The following is a 20,192-nucleotide window of genomic DNA, read 5'->3' as shown; positions in this document are numbered from 1 at the left end:
GTAGTCCTGGAAATAACTTGCTCTTGTGCCTTGTAGGGATTTTGTTGGTTATAACCAGCATCTTAAATTGTACCCAAACACTTATGAGTACAAGTCATGGAGATATAGTAACACCTGAGTGTATTCTGACATATCCAGAACAGCTTGTTTACCGTTTGAGCTGTGGTGGCACAATGGTTAGAATGTAGTATTCCAGGCTAACTCTGCCCAGCCAGGAGTTCAGTCCTGACAGGGCTCAAGGTTGACTCAGACTTCCATCCTTCCAAGGTTGGTAAAATGAGGACCCTGATTGTTGGGGGCAATATACTGACTCTGTAAACTGCTTAGAGAGGGTGGTGAAGTGGTATATAGATCTAAGTGCTATCGTTATTCTTCTGAAACAGTTGCAGCTTCTGAATATTCTTCAAGGGCAGCCCTGCATAGAACATTACAGTAGCCCAAATGGAAGTTGATTAAGTCACAGTAAGGTTCCGGATCCAGGAATGGATACAACTGGTGCACTAGATGGATTTGTCCAAAGGCCTTCCTGGATACTGATGTTATTTTATGATTTATTTCTTTTATTTCAAGTACTAACTCAGACCATGTGAATTCTGGGAAGTCACATACTTTCTCCTCAAGTAGAAGTCATGAACTGTTGGGAATCCTTTGCTATGTAATCCTGTTATATAACAATGTAAAAGTATAATAATAAAATAAACCATAATGCACAAAGAACAGTAATGTATTTCACACATTATGCTAAATTAAAATTAAACATAATGTGGGAACAATTAGCAGCTACTGTGTTTTCTACTCACTAAAAATAAAGGACTTATTTAATAGCAACTCCACTGTCAAAGTGCTAACAAAGAACCAAATTACTTTCCATGTGAACTGTAGGCACAGGTGTCCAACTATTAACATCCCCTAACATCTACACTAGCAAACTAAGAAATAAGCTTCCAGCCATTTACTCTAGAAAAGTGTTTCTCAATTTCAGTGATTTTGAGACCTGCGGATTGCAATTCCTAGAATTCTGCAGCTAGCATGGATTTCTGAGAGTTGGAGTCTACAGTTCTTAAAGCCACTGAGATTGAGAACCATTACTCAAGAGTAAAGGGGAAAGGAAATAACATAGAGAGCTCCCTTTGTCTGGTCATGATTGCAAAAACTGTAAAAATCGGTTGATACGACAGTGAGAGAGACTATCACAAAGTCATTCAAGCAGCTTTATGGTCTAGCACAGTGGTGGCGAACCTACGGCACGGGTGCCAGAGCCGGCATTCGGAGCCCTCTCTGTGGGCACACGTTCCGTTGTCCCAGCCTCGCCTCCCCCCACGACCCGCTCCTCTCCAGCAGCCCTCCTGAAGGAGAGTCGCCCCTGAGCGTGGCCCACGTGGAGCAGCACAGCCAAGGACATGGCAGCCAGACAGCGTAGACAAGACTCTGCCCTCACATCCCATTGTGCACAGTTGATGCTGCAGGTGCAGGCAGAGGACGTGACTGCCATAGCACTACTGGGCTGCCTGGGCGATCTGCACGGACCCTGGAGGCGGTGAGTGGCCCTGCAGGCAGACGGTGTGGGGGATGGGGGGTGGAGTGGGGGTGGGGCAGGGGGTGGAGTGGGGGCAGGGCCAGTTTTTGGGCACTCGGTTTCTAAAAGGTTCACCATCACTGGTCTAGCAGGAACCCTGAGGAACAACATCCCCAGCCATTCAGCCATGACCAACCCTTGCTGTTCTATGGATGAGCACTTGTCATGCTCCTCTGTCTCACACTGCCTTTTCAGATCTGCCATGATCATATTTTATAGTGTCCAGCCAACAGATGCTAGGGTGGCCTCCTCTCCTATTTCTGCTGATCACTCTCAGCATGATGGACTTTTTGAGTAAGTCAACTTGCATGACATGGCCAAAAGTATGATAGCCTTTATTTGGCAATCTTGGCTTCGAGTGGTATTTTTGATGAGGTCCGATCGAGGACTTCAATGGTGTCCACCTTTCTCCTACCTGTATTTTTCAGAGTCCACATTTTGCAGCCACAAGTAGCAATTGGAAAAATTATTGCACTGACGAATCTCCATTTGATTGATAGGCTGTGGCATGCCTACTTCATTTTTTCTCGTCTCCTCTCTTCTCATCTCTGCTAAAGAAAGTTTTCATCTTGTTTTCTTGCTTTGTCTTTTTTATTATTTTTTAACGCTATTCATTACTCAACTGGCTTGAAAAATACTGCATACCCTTTTGGATCCTGATTATTCTCAGAAAAATGGTTTTGAGTTCAAGTTGTCTGTCTCTCTCTTTTTAAGGTCAGTGCATCCTTATTGCCATTACAAGGAAGGAGTATGAGAGAATTTTTCAGAGCGCAGCTGGGATGGAGAGGAATAGAACTGCATACTAACACAATGAAGCCATTGTGTTGAGCAAATGTACTGGCCATGAAAATGACAACAGCTGGCTATGTCTTCTGCCTTGAATACGCCCTGGGCAGTCATTCTAATCCTTTTCCAATTGAAACATAGTACTACACAAAACTATACTTATCTCTTACTGTTATGGATTTCAAATTCCATAATTCTCAATGGCAAACATATCAACAGAACAGCCGAATAACAGAGCTGGAAGGGACCTTGGAGGTCTTCTAGTCCAACCTGTTGCTCCAGCAGGAGACCCACTACCATTTCAGACAAATGGCAATCCAATCTCTTCTTAAAAGCCTCCAGTGATGGAGCACCCACAATTTCTAAAGGCAAGTTTTTCCACTGGTTAATTGCTCTCACTGTTTAGGAAATTTCTCCTTAGTTCTAGCTTGCTTTTCTCCTTGATTAGTTTCCATCCATTTTTTCTTGCCGGGGAATCCTGGAAGCTGAGGTCCAGAGGGATAGGAACTCTGATCCAGACTTACATACATTTATGGGCAAATACAAATGAAGTTGTAACCTGCAATATATTTAAGTTACAGACCTGGCCATGGATTTATTTATAGAAGCACTGGATGACTCAGGTATCTCCAATCTCCCACTCTTTTTGGCTACTGAAGTGGGAGCATCAAATGGAGAAAAATAATGGCATCTTCTTCCTTGCAGCAGGTTAAAAAGCTACACACTGTCCAAAAATACAATTAGGATTTCTACAATACAGTTATACTGTATTATAGACGTAGGTCTCAACTTAGTAGTATTATATTAAGTAGTATTATACTAAGTACTAGTATTATATAGGTAGATCTCAACTTAGTAGAATTATATTATACTAAGTAGTATTGTAGAGGTAGGTCTCAACTTAGTAGTGTTATAGTAAGTAGTATTATAGTAAGTAGTATACAGGTAGGTCTCCACTTAGTGGCATTATATTAAGTAGTATTATAGTAAGTAGTATTATAGAGGTAGATCTCAACTTCAACCATAATTGTGACCAGATTTTCCACTGAGTAACAAGGCAGTTGTTAAATGAGCCCAAATTTTGATCACACAACCGTAGGAATGCTGTAACCAGGGCTTTTTTTGTCATAGAATGCACGGAACGGCGTTCCGGAACTTTTTTTTTGAACCTAAGAACTGGTTCCTTCTAAGCTGCCAGCGCATGTCCAGGTAAACCTGCAGAGCGATTTTGCGGACCCCCAGCAGCCCGATCAAAAAAAAAAAAAAAAAAAAGCACTGGCTGTAACAGTCTTCAGGTGTAAGTCACTCTTTTTCAGTGCCATTGTAATTTTGAATGGTCCCTGAATGAATGGTTGTAAATTGAGGATTCCCTGTGAGTGAAATAAACATGCATCAGCTCTCCCGTGTTTCCCAGGGCCTTTTGGGATGCTTGTTGGAAAGAAGCACGTGTAATGGCAGAGCACAATGGTAGAAAGTCATATTCCTTGCTGGGACAAATGCCAGACGCACAACAGCTGGACAGGGTCCCAGAAGTGGATGGGGAAGCAGTACAGATAGTCCTCGACTTAAAAACAGTTCATATTGTGACCGTTCAAAGTCACAATGGCACTGAAAAAAGTGACTTAGGAACATTTTTTCAGTTACAATCTTTGTACCATCCCCATGATTATGGTTAAGGTGACCAACCGTCCTCCTTTAGGGAGGACAGTCCTCCTTTTGTAAGTTCTGTCCTCCCTCGAAAAGTGTCCTCCTACATCTCCTCCTCTTCGATATTTGAAGACTAATCTGCAGGGCTTTTTTTTCCCCTCATAGAACGCTCAGAATGGCGTTCCGGCACCTTTTTTTGATGGTTTTTTTTTCAACTTTTTCAACTGTGCTACTCCCGCTATTGGCTTTCGAAAGCCAATAGGAATTGCTGCTGAGTGCGCCAAAACACCCGGCCGGCAAACTTTGCACATGCAAGTTGTCTGTATTATTGTTACAATGAATAAAATGTTTCTTTTATTTGCGATATTTTTTCTTCAATTTATTTGTGTCCTCCTTTTCATTGTAAAAAAGTTGGTCCCCTTATTACCATGTTCCCCCGAAAATAAGACTGGGTACTTTTTTTTTGCCTCCAAAAGAGGCACCAGGTCTTATTTTCAGGGTAGGCCTTACCTCACCTCCAGCACCCACAGCCTCGCCCAGCCGGTCCACTTCTTCTGGGGCTGAAGTTCTGCAGCTGCATTCGGGCCTGCATTTTGCAGTCAGGCCATTCCAGAAGGCCTAAGCAGCCGAGTACAGTCTTGCATAAGTCTCGGCTGCATAGGCCTTCCGGAAAGCCCTGTGACTGAGAAATGCAGGCCTGGCTACAAGAAGAGGCCTCAGAAGAAGTGGGCCGGCAAGGAGAGGCCTGGCTGCAAGGTAAGTGGGTGCAGGGTGAGTGGGGCAGCTTCACCCCACACCCCACCCTAGCTTGATTTTTAGGTGTGTGCCTCGCCCCAAAGCTAGGGCTTATATTAGGCCCACCCCTAAAAATCAAGCTAGGGCTTATTGTTGGTGTAGGCCTTACTTTTGGGAAAACACTGTATATGCTCAAAATTCAGATACTTGGCAACGGTTCATACTTACAACCGCTGTTGTGTCCCGGAGTCATGAGATCCCCTTTTGCGACCGTCTGACAAGCAAAATCAATGGGGAAGCCAGATTCGCTTAACAGCTGGGTTACTAACTTATCAACTGCAGTGGATTCACTTAACCATTGTGGCAGGAAAGGTCATAAAATGGGCCCAAACTCACTTAACAAATGTCTCACTTAACAACAGAACTTTCAGGCTGGGAAGAGGCTTTACCTGTTCAATCCAGGACGATCATTCTAGCCAAATACCCAAACTGCATTTACGGGTAACTATTAAACAGTGTCTACAGTACAAGTAGGCCTCGGCTTACAAGCACAATGGAGCCCAACATTTCTGTTGCTAAGCAAAAAGATTGTTGATTTTGGGCCCCATTTTGCAAGCTTTCTCGCCCCAGTGGTTAAATGAATCACTGCACTTAAATGAATCACGGCTGTTAGGTGTTACTAACAGTCCCCCATACGTGACCTCAAGAAACTGGAACTGTCATAAATATGAGTTGCCACATATTATATTAAATTTTAATCACATGACCATGGGGACACTGCAACGGTTGTGTGAAAAACCATCATGTCACTTTTTTTCAGGGCCGTTGTAAGTCCACACGGTCATTAAACAGTGTTGTGAGGGGTCCTTGCTGCTCTCTGAGCTTGCTTGTTTTCTTGCAGACATTTCATTACCCTAACTAGGTCACATCATCAGATGTGTCCCACTGATACCAACCTAGTTTTTCAGTTTTCCAGTCCTTTCCCTTAATGCAGAAGACAGAAGACAATGGCCAGCTCTTAAGGCTGCTGGTAACTCTGGGTATCAATAGAGAAACAAATGCTTTCGCCTCTTCTCCATCCCTGACATACTTATTTTTCTAACAGCTCACTAAAGCTAAGCAATTAGCCTCCCCCTCTAGTGGTTATAATGCAGAAAAGAAATCTGGTCATTCATAAAACTGAGGAAGAGAAATGTCTAACTGGGAAATTGCACCTGACTCCGAACTGGATAAACAGAGGAAAACATTGGGAAAGGTGTAACTTTCAACTGGACCATAGAATCAGAAACTTTAAAACAAAGGAAGGAAGGAAGGAAGGAAGGAAGGAAGGAAGGAAGGAAGGAAGGAAGGAAGGAAGGAAGGAAGGAAGGAAGGAAGGAAGGAAGGGCTTTAATTCCAGGACATACAGTAACAAGTTAATTATCAAAGTTCAAATCTTCACTAAATCTTCTCTAAAAATTACTGTTAGGTTGTTGAGGGAAACTAATAATAAGATGTCAAAAGTTTCTAGTGAACTGCATGATAGATGGTGCACAACAGTGAAAGTTCCCTTTACTTATGCATTAATGATAGTTCCTAAGGAGAGCTATTCTAATTAGATCCACAGTAACTCTAGGGCTTCTTACCGACCTTTCCACAAACAGCAGCTTGAGATCCAGATTTTCTGAAACTGAAGGCCACCATTGGACAAAAGAGGAAACTGCGGTTCCATAATATGAAAGATTACTTTGATCTTTAAATGAAGTCAGAGCAACACAGATGTCATTTGATGTCTATTAAGAGTCACCCCAGAACGTTTAATAAGGTTTGGCTACAACCACCTCGCTGCTAAAGATGCAATTCAAGGGTTTGAACTAGACCAGTGGTTCTCAACCTGTGGGTCGGGACCCCATTTGGGGTCGAACGACCATTTCACGGGAGTCGCCAAACAACGCAGTCCGCCATTTTTTCCCCCTTTTCCTTAGCTGTGCTACTCCCTTTTATTCTATTGGCTTTTGAAAGCCAATAGAATAGACTCTCTTGAATAGAGTCTAATTCTATTGGCTTTCAAAAGCCAATAGGAATTGTCCAGGCTGTCTCTGCCCTGCTGAGCCCGCCAAAAGTCCCATTCTGTAAACGGTGCTGCACCAGTTGAGTAGTCCTCAACTTACGACCGGTTGAGTAGTCCTTGACTTACGACCAGTTGGGGGTCGCGGCATTAAAAAGGTTGAGAACCACTGAACTAGGCTGTCTGGTCTTCTATTATGGCCACGTTCAGAACTTGGGCTGACATCCACAAGCCTGTTAACATGATTCTGGACTGATCACTGTGTTAAAGATATATATACATGTTCTTCTTGGCTATATGCCTGGTATTTGGAATTTAACAACAAATCCAGAACTATGGCCTGGGGGATTGGTGAAAAAAAAATATATTCTTCAGCATTTCAACTGGTATGCAAAAATGGATTGTCAATATGTTGCCAACATTTTTGTTGTTGTTGCTGCTGCTTATCAAGTCAAAGAAGCAGAATTCAAACAAAAACTATCAGTTTGGAGAGTTCTTCTGTTACGATCCAGATTTCTGGATTTGTTTTACCTTTACTTTCTTTTTATTATTTCTACACTTTATTAATATTTTTTATCCATTTGAGATAAGAATCTGTGATTAATGTCTTCCTGCCTTAAGCACAGCATAAAAGAAATACACGTGCAAGCCTAATTTGTTTTTTCTGGAGATAATTTTTTTGTTTCTAATTTATTTGTTTATTAAATTTACTTGCCGCTCATCTCATTACAAGGTGACTCTATGTGGCTTACAAGGTTGAAAGCAGTAAAATGATATATGTACGTTTAATAATAATAATATATATTCAGAATTCAGTCAGAACTGAAGAAGCTTCTTGGATGAGAAATGAAACGTTTTCAAGGGAAAAAAAAACAAGGAAATCCAGTTGCTTTTGAAAAGCACCTTTGGAACAGCCATGAGTGGATGATGGAGAATCTCCATACACATTTACCTACATTAACCTGCCAATCATTTGCAAAGGATTCCTAATGGAATATACAGTGGATTTAAAAAAAAAAAATCTGATACTTTAATTAGAATAGTAACAAATGGCTACGGTCATAGCTTCTTTACCTTTAATGGAATACTTACTATCAAACAGCATTTTCTGTTTCAACTCATTTCTTCAAAAAGTGTTTGAAATAGAATTAACAGCGTTGGAAGGGACCTTGGAGGTCCTTCAGTCCAGCTCTCTGCTCAGGCAAGAGACCCTATACCACTTCAGACAAAGTCCAGCCTCTTTTTGAAAACCTTCAGTGATGGAGCACCCACAACTTCTGAAGGCAAGCTATTCCATCGGTTAATTGCTCTCACTGTTAGGAAATTTCTCCTTAATTCTAGGCTGCTTTTCTCCTTGGTTATTTCCCAACCATTGTTTCTTGTCTTGCCTATTGGTGCTTCGGAAAATAATTTGACCCTCTCACCTTCGCAGGAGCTCCTCAACTATCATGTGCTATCATGTGTCCTCTAGTCCTTCTTTTCAATAGACTATAGAGGTGCCCAATTCCTGTAACCAGTGGTGGGATTCAAATATGTGAACAACCAGTTCTCTGTGTGGATGCTGCTTCCGGAAGTCCATTCTGGGCCCCGGCAACAAAAAATTAACTACCAAGTTCTGCCAAAGTGGTGCAAACCGGCTGAATTCCACCGTCTGTAACCATTCTTCTACATTTTAGCCTCCAGCCCCTTCATCGTTTTTTGCTTTGCTCTTCTCTGCATGGACATTCTGGAGAACTGACTTCTCTTATGTCAGAGAAGGCTTCAACGCCTGCCCACCCCCCCACTCCAGGCAAGACAAATGTCAACCAATTTCCCTCTCTGGCACCCTTTCCAGGCTTTCACCCCAGCCAGTGAATCAGAAGCTTATAAAAGGCTAGGCTTTCCAACCGTTAGTAGCCAGCCTCCTATGTATGTTCATTCAGAAAATAATGCCTCCCTATAATCCCCCGTGGAAAACCCTTCCAAATAAACAAACCTCGCATCACGTCTGCCCTTTTCCTATTCTTACTAAGCCTCCCCACGCACTTTCCTTTTAAAAAAAAGAAAAAGGAAAAAAAAACTGTGCTTCGTTTATACAGAAACGCATTTTTCATAGCCCTGGTCCGTTTCTACCAGGGCAGCATTCTGCTTCTCACGTACACTAAACACGCAGAGGGTGAACGGGGACGGGGGTGGTGTTGGGGAAGTGGGGAGGATAGGAAAGGGGAGGGGAAGGAGAGGAAAGGGGGGGGCGGCGGCGGAATTGCAGCTAACACTTGTACTCAAACGTCTCCTTGGGATAATCCACCCAACACGATCCCCTCCCTTTTCTCCTCCCCGCGTAGCGCCCTGGAAAATCGGCTAGGTGATTGGATTACCTTTCTTTGAATGGAGGCGGGGGACGGGAGAAGGGGGGGGTAGGTGGGTGGGAACCAGCCGCGAAGTTACATTCATGATGCAATGCCCCGCACCACGTGTTAAGTTATTTCGGCCCTGCTGCCTTGCCTAGGTCTGCTTCAAGCTTCCTTTGGGTCTTTTGTGGGGGGGGGGGGCGATTGCCTGGTCTGACTCTGCGGTCCCTCGAAACCGCTTGCCCCCCCGCCCCCGCTTCGGACTTGCCCCATCCCAAGGGCGTCTAACGTCCCACGGCTTTCTTTGTAGGCTCAGGAAGGAAAGGCAGCGAATTCAGCGGGGTTGATCCCCAAAGAAGGGGGCCTTCAAACGAGGAGGCCCCCCCCGCCGCCTCGGAGTCTCGTGGAGGAAAATAATTCACGCCCCCTCCTCCCGAATAAAATCCAATTTGCAATTTGGGATGGTGAAGGTTGGGGGGGGGAGGAATAAGGGGGCATTCCCGGGAGGGGGAAAAGGGGTGCGTGGATTTTGTTTTGTCACCCCGAAAAAGTTCTGCCTCCGTTCCGCTTTTTGTTTTTTTTAAATACCATTGGCTAAGGTCAAGATTCAACCAGCTTATTTAGGGGTGCGAACCCCATCTGATCTCAGGACAGCAAGACGGGGGGGAGGGGGGAAGAGGGAGGTTGGAGTCCCCTGCCTGCGCTTTTTTTCCCCCCCTTTGTCCAAAATGTCACCGAAGGGAAAATACGTCTCCCTTCCCCCCCCTTTTTCCCTTCCCATCCCCCCCCACCAGGTCCCCCGAAGCGAGGCTTCTTTAGGGCAAATAGGATCCCTTCCATTCCTGGGGTGCACTGGGGATTTTAGTGGCGTCCCCCCCACCACCCTAAAATGAAAAAAGGGAGGGAGCGGAGCGGGAGCTACTGCCTCCTCCGGCCGGGGTCTCGAACACCGACTGCTGCGGAGTTGCAACAACCCTAAGCGCGCCCTGGCAGGGGAAATGAATGTAGCCCGCGCGAGCCAATGAGCTGGGACCGGATGCGATATATCCTCTAGGACAACAACTGCTCTGTTCCTCCTCAGATCCACATGACGCCATTTACTTTTGCTTTTGCGGAGAGATCACCCTGCCTCCTCCGGAAAGGAGAAGAAAAAAAAAAAAAGAAAAGAAAGGAGAAAAAAAAAAAAAAGCCAGAGAAGGAGGGGAACGAGGGAGCAGCAGAAAAACGCCGAAGCTCTTAGAGACCGGATCTCAAACCTGCTTTTCTGCAAAGATACAAGCAGCAGCAGCAGCAGCAGCAGCAGAAAGCAACCGCTGATTTTTTTTCCCCTCTCCCCTCCCCTTTAAAACAACAGCAACTCCCCCTCCCTTTTTTTTTTTTTTTTTTTTGCAATCAGCAAAGCTGCCTTGAGAGAGGGAGAGAGAAAGAGAGAGGGGGGAAAAAAAACACGCACTCACGTACAGCACACAAACTCCGAGGAAGCAAGCAAGCCACCACTTTAAAAAAAAAAAAAGAAAAGAAAAGCTACCTTCCCTTTTTCCTATTTTTTTTCCCATTATCATTTTTTTTTTATTTTGCAAACGGTTTTTTGCAACCGATCGGAGTCTGGGGAAGCCGAGCGATCCGAGAAAAAAGCCGCTCTTGGTTGGGCTGGAAAAAGATCTGAGCGAGAGAGAGAGAGAGAGCTCATCAAAGCCAACTCCAGGAATCGTAATTTTTATTTTTACTTTTTTAATTGTTATTAAAGAACCGACTCTTCGCGTCGTTGGCCGGGGCTTGTCTTCCCCTCGCGCTCCTTTCTGTGTACGGTGCACGCAGAGAAAAGTGGCTGGAGAATGACGAATCGGCCTCTTCATTGATAAAAAAAAAAACCCCAACAACAACAGAAGCGATTAAGGAAACCGCCGTGAGATCGCGAAGGGGGAGAGAAAGAGAGAGAGAGAAAAAAACAAATCCTCGCTGGATCGGAAAAGAAAAAGGGCGTTTTTTTGTGTTTTTTTTTTTTTTTTTAGAAATCCGTTGATTGTGGTGCAGCGGCGTGTGGCTCTCTGGCTTACGACTTGTTGTTATTTTTCCCCTCTGGAGAAAAGTGCAAGCAGAGAGAGAGAGAGAGAGGAAAAAAAAAAAGCCTCCCAAGTTTGCAGTGGATTTTTTTTTCCCCCTCGGTTTAAAAGCAAAACATTTCGATGCTTCTGGCTTACAACCTGGACTCGAAGTGAGTTTGCAAACGGAAGAAACGCTTTTCTGTTCTTTTTTTTTTTTTCCCTTTTCGGCTTCTGGGGTTGCATTTACTCGCCCGCCGCAGGAAGGAGGACGCGGGGAGAGACTCTTGTGGGGGGGGGGAGAGAAGGCTTGGGAGTGAGGGTGACCTCGCTTGCACGGCGGCAGGCAGCTTTGCCCTTCCGTTGCAAAGCGAACTCCCGGGAGGAGAGAAACCAAGGCTTGTACAAGAAACGTGCGGATCGGAGCCGTTTGCCCCGGGGTGCGAGACGGCGGGGTTTCCCCGCTTTGCTCCCTCCGTCTTTCTCCCTCCCTCGTGGGGACGGAGGGCGATGGAGCCCGGCGAGGTGGCTTGGAAAGGGCGCACGGGGGCTGCGGGGGCTGAAGTCCCGATTTCTCGGGTGGGGGGGGTCACCTGCTGGTCCCCTTCCGCTTTTTGCGGAGGTCTTTGCAAGCGTGGGAGCACCCACCCGCGGCCCGATTGTCAATGGGAGGTGGCGTGGTGGTTTCCAAGGGCAGGTTAAAAAAAAACAACTGCTTGCAGGAGAGTAACTCTGTTCCCCGGATCGAGGCGCCGGGAAGCTCGCCTGCAGGCGGACCCTTTGCAAAACGGGGTTCGGGCTAAATCCAGAGCCCGTGGGGAGGGGGGCTTCAAACCTGTCAAAGGTTGGGCTTCCGCAGCCCCAGACTCTGAAATCGGGGTTCTTTGGCTTGTGCCTCTTTGGGCGGGGAGGTGGGGGGGAGCTTTTTCTGGGTGCCATTCGGAAGTGAGAGACTGTAAATCTGTTTCTCTCCCCCCCTCCCCCGGCCTTCTCGTCCCCCTCTGCTTGGGAAACCGATTGGAAGGGGAGCAAGGCCGCTACCAAATCACTTTGGGAGCAACGCTTGTTGACATCTGCCCTACCAGTTTCCTTGCCTTCTATTTTATTTTGGGGAGGGAGAGAGGGGGGACACTCCTTATTTTGGGGGAAAAAAAGGCTGGCAATCTCCCTTCCCCCCCCCCTCTTAGTTTGGGCCGTTTTCTAACTGCAGAGATTTAACCTCCGGCCGTAAATATGACACGAAGACAAGGCGATTCAGTGGCAGGAAACAACGGTGGAAGGTTCTCAATGGCACGGAAAGTTTGCCTTTATTCCTTTCCCCTTATACGCTTCTGTCTGTCAAAGGGACCTGTCTGTATGCGCCTTGTCAATTTCGCCTAATAACGACTTTTGAGAGAGAGAGAGAGAGAGAGAGAGAGAGAGAGAGAGGTTGGGAAAGCGAGAGAGAACTGTTTAGAAACTTGTAGGGGGAAAGGAGCGTTTTCCTCCCCATGACTCTTGATTTTGGGCAATGGCAGAAAAGCCATTGATTTTGGGCAATGGCAGAAAAGCCATCTCGCTAAATATATATATCAATTGGGGGGTGGGAAACCATCGTTTCAAAAGAGGAGTTGAGCTGCTGTTTTTTTCCAAACACCTGTGTGACATTCATAGAGAAATCAATCTATTGGGAGTGTGACTTTGGTCTTATTCATAGGTCAAGCTCCCTCCACCGCAGCCCCCAGCCCCCTTATGGACAAATGACATTCTGGGGGCTGTTATTTTATTTATTTTGGGAAAAGTTCAGGTTTTCTCATGCCTTGAAGTGTGTGTGTGGGGGGGGGGGAAGGTTGATTATGCAGATCAAATCAAAGAGAGAGGCTAGAGAGAATACTACCTTTTAAAGTATTTTCCTGGGCTCCCGGAGGAGAGAATAATAACATCCTATCAAAAGCAACATTGAAGGGAGTCTTATACTTTTAGGGCCAGGGAAAGGAATAAGAGAGAGAGAGAGAGACTACCTGACTTGAAGATATTCCTGAATGGAGCTGCTATCTAGAAGGCTTTACATAAGCAAAGTCCCTACTTGGGAGGAGAGAGGAAGTGAGACAGCAAAGCTCTCCTGATAAGGCAATCTTATTAGTAGCCCCATTCTCACTGCTTTTTCTCTCCCACCTCCGCCCAGCCAGGAAGTTCATTTCTTATCTCCAGGTTGTTTGTAGGTTTTCTTCCTGCAAGATCAGGACAGCTTAGAGGCAAACAAGTAGTGTGGTTTCCAAAAATCCCACCTTATCAGCCTGCTTTATCTATCTATCTATCTATCTATCTATCTATCTATCTATCTATCTATCTATCTATCTAACTAACTAACTAACTAACTATCTGCAGAGGAAAAGTCTATAATAAGAGAAAGAGCTATGCTTGGGTTGCTAGGAGGAAGAATCAGCTCAAGTGGGAAGATGTCAAACTAATCTTTTTCTAGGGCGAAGCTTTGTCACGGAAATCCTAAATGTACAATATGAAACCTCCAGGCTCCTGCATTTTCCCCTGTGCAGGATTTTAAAAAAGCAACACCCATTTTTATACAGTTATTGCAAAATAGGTCTGTGCCTGACTTTCATCCAGCACTAGTGAGTTCTGTTTGTTCATGTTCTTAGAAGGCAAATGGAAGTCAGAATTTTAAGTGCTTCTCCAAAGTGGTTGTTGAGGAATGAAATGCTTTGCAAGCAAATGTCCATGAGAGTGTGGCCATTTCTTGCAGGTTTTCTCAGAAATAAATCCTGCAAAGTTCTCTAGACAGGCAGTGTTTGAATGCTTGTATATTCGAAAGTGTTGTCTTCTGAATTGCAGGGAGCATAATAAAGTTTAGTTTGATAGCCTTTATGGTTCACCTTTGTGAAATAGGTCTTGCTAAATCTTGAGAGAGTAAGAATTTCAGCTTCTCTCTCTCTCTCTCTCTCTCTCTCTCTCTCTCTCTCATTCCAGTTTGACATCTTTGTTACTCTGAGCATAGTTCATTGTGCTTCTTACAGCTAAGCAATAATGCTTTAGGAAGCCCAGTTTTAAGTTGAAGCAGCGGTGTCACATGCTGTTCCTGGAACTGTGTGATTTATTGTTAATGTGTAGGATGTTTGCCCATGTAAGCCAAACCACCTTTTCTGGCTATGTTCAGGAAGTGAATGGATTATCTCTGGGTGTTATGAATGCACAATGCAAACCCTGACAGTGCTTAGCATTGTAATGTGTCTCTGCTGGTACTTTGAATTGCAAAGTGGAACACAAATGCAAAATTCTGAAGAGAGAAGGGGGGGTCTAGCTTTTCGGGTTTGTTTGTTTTTTCACCTCAGATAAGACTAACCTCAAATACCCAAAAGCATTTGTTTGTTCAATTTGATGACTCCCAGAGCCAAATAACCTGGCTGTTTTTCCTGCTACCATTGCATAGAATTGTTCCTTTTCCTCTCTGCATTGTCTTTACGTTTCATGGGCTGCCAACATTTTTCCCAGATTGCCCCATAATGTTCAGAGCTACCATTTTGCTCCCAGAGCTTCAGGGCTACTAACAGGTAGTCCTCGACTTATGACCACATTGGAGCTTAACATTTCCGTTGCTAAGCAAGACATGGTTACATTTTGCCCCATTTTACGATCTTTCTTGCCACTGTTAAGCGAACTGCCGCAGCTGGTTTAGTTAGTAACACGGTCGTAAAGCAAATCTGACTTCCCCGTTGATATTTGCTTGTCAGAAGGACCCTGGGGCACTGCATAAATACACGAAGGGTCATAAATACGTGCCAGTTGCCAAGTGTTTGAATTTTGATCACGTGACCCTTGAGGATGAAACAACAGTCCTGTGAAACACGGCCCTGCGTCATTTTTTTTCAGTGTCACAACTTTGAATGGACACTAAATGAATAGGAGTAAGTCGAGGACTACCTGTATGGTAATTTTACAACTTGAAGGGGATTAAGCTCCAGCTAAGTCTTCAGTCCTACATTCTCTTACTTATGGAATAAGTTCCTCTGAAATCAATGGCTCCCACCTGTACTTATGTAAGATTTTTCTATCTGGGGCAAGAATTTGAAAAGCCTGTTTGGAGCCTCATTCAGATGTAAGCCGTAAAAAGTAAAGCGCACGAGATAGAGACAGGTGTTCACTAGGCTTATTTATCAGGTGTGGTGGAGTGAGCCACATGCAGCTGCCTTGCCAAGCAGAGCACACTTAAGTGTGCAAAAGCTGCAGGCTGACCTACATGCAGATCTGGGTTGATATTGAAAGTCCTAATTCCAGGGAAGCATTGTAGTGTTGCATTTCCATAAACTTGGCCCAATTCAGGATAGCAAATAAAGGTTTGTTTCCTTAAAGTGTGTGTTTATTTCAAGATCAAGACCTCGGTTGATTGACTTTCTTTCCTGAGAGACTGGGTGCAATGCTGCACCCAGTTACATTGCCTGGCAAAGCAAACATCCACACCTGGAAATGCAAAAACAAAAGAACACCCAACTAATCCTCCCTTTCTTTCACTTAGGATTTCAGATGTGTTCTAAGCTTCCGGGAGTGATAGCTGTTCAGGATACTGATGGAGACGAGAGCTCAGAATGGCAGTGGGTTACAACCCTTGCTTCAAGGCCAGCATGACACCGGGAGACAATTTGGAGATTCTGACCTGAGGGATGTCTTAGCACAACAAGTTCACGTCTTATCCTTGGAGCAGATCAAGGCTATCCGAAACACAAATGAATACACAGAACCTCCTACGGTGGCTCCCCGGCCAGGACTGAAGCCAGCACCACATCCAGCGGTCCAGCACAAGAGCGAAAGGCCACATGACTTGACGGAGCAACGTCATTTGAACTGGCTTCAACACCCCCAGGTCCATGTTTCTTCTCGACTACCACTCTCCCGTTCCATCAGCACGGTCAGCAGCACTAGCTCACGTGGTAGCACAAGGACAAGTACGAGTAGCAATTCCTCCGAACAGAGACTTCTGGGGTCATCCTTGGGGACAGTTGTTGAGGGGATAATACGAGTACAGCCGAAATCGGAACTGAAGTCTCGGGAGCTGAAACCCCCCAGCAAAGAAAATTTGCATATGCATGCTTACCGATGTGAGGACTGTGGGAAATGCAAGTGTAAGGAATGCACTTATCCACGGACTCTTCCATCCTGTTGGATCTGTGATAAGCAATGTCTTTGCTCAGCCCAGAACATGGTAGATTACGGGACCTGTGTCTGTTGTGTGAAGGGGCTTTTCTACCACTGCTCCAATGACGATGAGGACAACTGTGCTGATAACCCGTGTTCCTGTAGCCAGGCCCACTGTTGCACTCGGTGGTCCACCATGGGGGTCGTGTCCCTTGTTCTGCCTTGCTTGTGGTGTTACCTACCAGCCAAGGGTTGCCTTAAATTGTGCCAGGGCTGTTACGACCAAGTTAACAGGCCAGGTTGTCGTTGTAAACAGTCCAACACGGTTTGCTGTAAAGTTCCCAAAGTCCCACCCAGGATTATTGACAAGCCAACATAGCATCACTAATCGGGTAATAAGGATGACGAAAGAACATCAAATGGGGCCAGCTAAATGATCTATAACTGTGGCACTGTTTCTTGGTGGTTGGGGAGGGGAGAAGCAGCAGTGAAAAAAGTCCAGTCTTGTGAAGACCCCACTTTAGAATCCGACCAGTGGAGATCCAAGTGGCAGCACCCAAGTATTGCATAAGCTAAGAGACTCAAGCTACTTCTAGGCAAACTCACGTGTTGTGCGTTTGTGTGTTTTTAAAGGAATTAGTACACTTGTAAATTAGGAAACTACTTCAACCCACTCCCAATTTATTTTCTGCCAGAGATGTGCTATATTTTTGTATATAGGATATTTTCAACTGTGAAAACACAAGTGTCATAAAAACAAGTATGGCACACGAGTCACAAAATATTATACTAATATGTTGTACATTCAAAAGAATGTGAATCAATCCCTATGGCTTAGATTGTATTTTTTGCCTTATGAAGCCCTTCAATTGCAAGACTCTGATTTCTTTTTTTTTTCTCTCTCTCTCTCCTTTTGGACAGTTGCAGTAAAATTGAGTCTTTATTTTCTAATTTTTCAATATATTGTCTAGTGTAAAGAATATTTATTTGAAGTTTTATTATTTTATAAAAAATATTTATTTTAAGAGGCATCTTACAAATTTCACCCCTCTTTATGAGGATGCCACCATTGCTGCAAATTAAGGGTGAAAAAAACATATATTCCCTATAAAATAGAAAATATATTAACGTTTGAAATTAAACCAGGCTGTTTGTCATTTTTTTTCATCCGTTCCCCTCACTTCTTTGAATTGAGCAATTGCATTTGTCATTAGGATGTTTTTAAAAAGCAAGTACCAAAGGTATTTTTGTGAGCTTTTGTTTGGTTATTAGGGGATCCAGAAAGATACACAAAAGTAGAGTTAATAATAATAATAAAGTTGGAAGGGACTTTGGAGGTCATCTAGTCCAACCCCCTGCTCAGGCAGGAAACCCTATACCATTTCGGACAAATGGCTGTCCAGTCTCTTCTTAAAAACTTCCAGTGTTGGAGCATTCACCACTTCTGGAGGCAGGTTGTTCCACTGGTTGATTGTTCTCACTGTCAGGAAATTTCTCCTTAGTTCTAGGTTGCTTCTCTCCTTGATTAGTTTCCATCCGTTGCTTCTTGTCCTGCATATGATAAAGGTTGTTAAAAGGACTTAAGATCATCAGTAGTGCCAATATTACATTCTACTATTGCCTCTGTCGAAAAAAAAAAGCAATTATACAGATGGTCCTCAAGTTACAACAGTTCATTTAGTGACTGTTTGAAGTTGCAACGGCAATGAAGAAAAGTGACTTATGACCATTTTTCACACTTACGACCTCTGCAACTGACTCATATTTATGATGATTGCAGTGTCCCAGTGTCACCTTTTGTAACCTTCTGACAAGCAAAATCAATGGAGGAGGGTCAGATTCATTTAACAACCATGTTACTAACTTAACAACTGCAGTGATTCACTTAACAACTGTGGCAAGAGAGGTAAAATGGGGCAAAATTCACTTAACAAATGTCTCACATAGTAACAGAAATTTTGGACTGAATTGTGGTCCTAAGTCAAGGACCATCTTATCTGATAGCAATGTTTGTTTCCTCCACTAATGTCAGCAAATGGATACAAAGCAGTTACAGAATTAACATGGCCTGGGAAGTGGATTATGCTTGTGGATATTAGAAGGAGAGAGGTTAACTGTTTAGGTATACAGTTAACATTTTCAATAGCCACATAAACAATGCCTTTCTATAGTCTGGGTTAATTATTCAGCCAGGTCTGGTTTAGGACAAATGCAAAAAAAAAAAAAAGTTCCATGCAAAGAATAGAAAAGCCAGAGGCAAAATAATTTGTTGTGGAAATCTGAATGCACTCCAGTTTAGGCCAAGCTTCTGGTTGATGTATCTGCTTAAAATTGTCAAGGTTGAGAAACACTGTGCTAGAGCTACTTCTGCATAGGTAAGTGTCCTTCTTTTACCAAGGTTCTCACAAGAAAACAAAAAAATAACTGCCCAGCTGTATTAACAATCTTTTTGTCATTCGAAGTCCGGCCTTCCAAGTCCATAGTTCATAAAGTGCTGATTACCCAGACAACAAGCAAATAAAACCTGTCACAAATGTGTGTTTCTGTTTGTGTATGAAAGGGAGAGAGAAACTGAGAATGTTATTTTTATGAAATTGGCGGAGAGCCACATGGAAGTGCCTCCGTATCCTTGCCAGTCTGAAATAATTTAAGAATGTAGTCATGATTGTGTTGGTTGGATCATAACAGAAAGTCTGAAAAGGAATTAGGAAATTCTTGTTCCAGTGATGGATAATGAAATGCCTTATGAATTAAAGTCACAAGTGGACATGGAAATGTGGCCTGTTCTGTGAATTACTGGTGCAGTTATGCTACCATTTATTTGTACATGGAAGTTCCACGTCTGAAGAATTGAATTTAAGCGTATCAGAAATGACAGTTTGTGTATGATAAATTCAGCTTTATCTTTGGGCAGTTTAAGCTGTTGACACATTTTCTGCCTAATAGAAGTTTTGCAAGCCAGGGGCTTCCTTGTGTATGTTGTTCTTGCTCTCCCAAAATCTTCAGCCAACGTGGGGCAATTCTGCAAGTTGAAATTGGATATATGACTTCAAACAACAGAGTGCTGCTGTTGATGTAACCTGTGACATTTTGTGATCCTTGAGGAAATGACAATAACAGAAGTTGAAAGGGATGTTAGAGGTCTTCTAGTACAGGGGTGTCAAACTCAATTTCATTGAGGGCCGCATCAGCATTGCGGTTGCCCTCAGGGGGCCGGGTGGGTGTGGCCAGAGTGGGTGCGGCCTACTGGGTGGGTATGGATGGAGTGGGTGTGGCCTACTGGGTGGGTGTGGCCAGCTCTACATCATTCACGTCAAGGGTGCCTGTGGGGGCCTGGGCAGGAGTGGGATAGATCTGAGGGTCTCTAGCAGAATGGGATGGGACCAGGGCAAGTGCCAAGGCATGGTCCACTGGAGGAGCCTCACTGTTCCTCTCGGGCCATGCGGGGGGGGGGGGGCTTATGGAGCTAAGACTGAATGCGTTTCAACATAGAGGGCCACCACAAAATTGTACATTGGCTCCCGGCTGGCCTGGGCCAGAGCCAAGGCAGAGGGGGCTGTTCCCTCACTGTTTCCAGGATGGCTTCACAGGCCACATGAAACCACTTTGCGGGCCGCATCCGGCCCCCGGGTCTTGTGTTTGACATGTCTGTTCTAGTAGAACCCCCTGCTCAACAGGAAACCCTATACCATTTCAAGCAAGTGGCTGTCCAATCTTCTTAAAAACCAGTGTTAGAGCACCCACAACTTCTGGAAGCAAGTCATTCCACGGATTAGTTGTTTAACTGTCAGAAAGTTTTTCCTTATTTCTAGGTCAGTTCTCCCCTTGTTTAGCTTCCATCTATTGCTTCTGCTTCTGCCTTCAGGTGATTTGAAGAATAGGTTGACCCTTTAAATATTGGAACA

At 44.4% G+C, this 20,192-nt stretch overlaps 1 protein-coding gene and 1 long non-coding RNA gene across 2 annotated transcripts in view; one reads left to right on the top strand and one right to left on the bottom strand.

Moving 5' to 3' along the window:
- The first annotated feature begins 10,165 nt into the window (after positions 1-10,165).
- On the top strand, positions 10,166-17,429 carry SPRY2 (sprouty RTK signaling antagonist 2). The gene is made up of 2 exons (XM_039356983.1): positions 10,166-11,336; positions 15,671-17,429. The coding sequence occupies exon 2, from the start codon at positions 15,722-15,724 to the stop codon at positions 16,664-16,666; it is 945 nt and encodes a 314-aa protein (XP_039212917.1). The 5' UTR covers positions 10,166-11,336; positions 15,671-15,721; the 3' UTR covers positions 16,667-17,429.
- A 359-nt stretch (positions 17,430-17,788) lies between these two features.
- The window catches only part of LOC120314170, a 47,927-nt gene continuing 45,523 nt past the window's right edge, over positions 17,789-20,192 (bottom strand). The window contains exon 5 of the long non-coding RNA XR_005558356.1: positions 17,789-17,838. This is a non-coding gene — a long non-coding RNA (uncharacterized LOC120314170). The remainder of the gene's footprint in view (positions 17,839-20,192) is intronic.

This window comes from Crotalus tigris, unplaced genomic scaffold (genome assembly GCF_016545835.1).
Source record: "Crotalus tigris isolate CLP2741 ecotype Arizona unplaced genomic scaffold, ASM1654583v1 scf7180000018856.1329670, whole genome shotgun sequence".
Lineage (NCBI taxonomy): Eukaryota > Metazoa > Chordata > Lepidosauria > Squamata > Viperidae > Crotalus > Crotalus tigris.
This window is presented reverse-complemented; position numbering and strand designations above follow the sequence as displayed.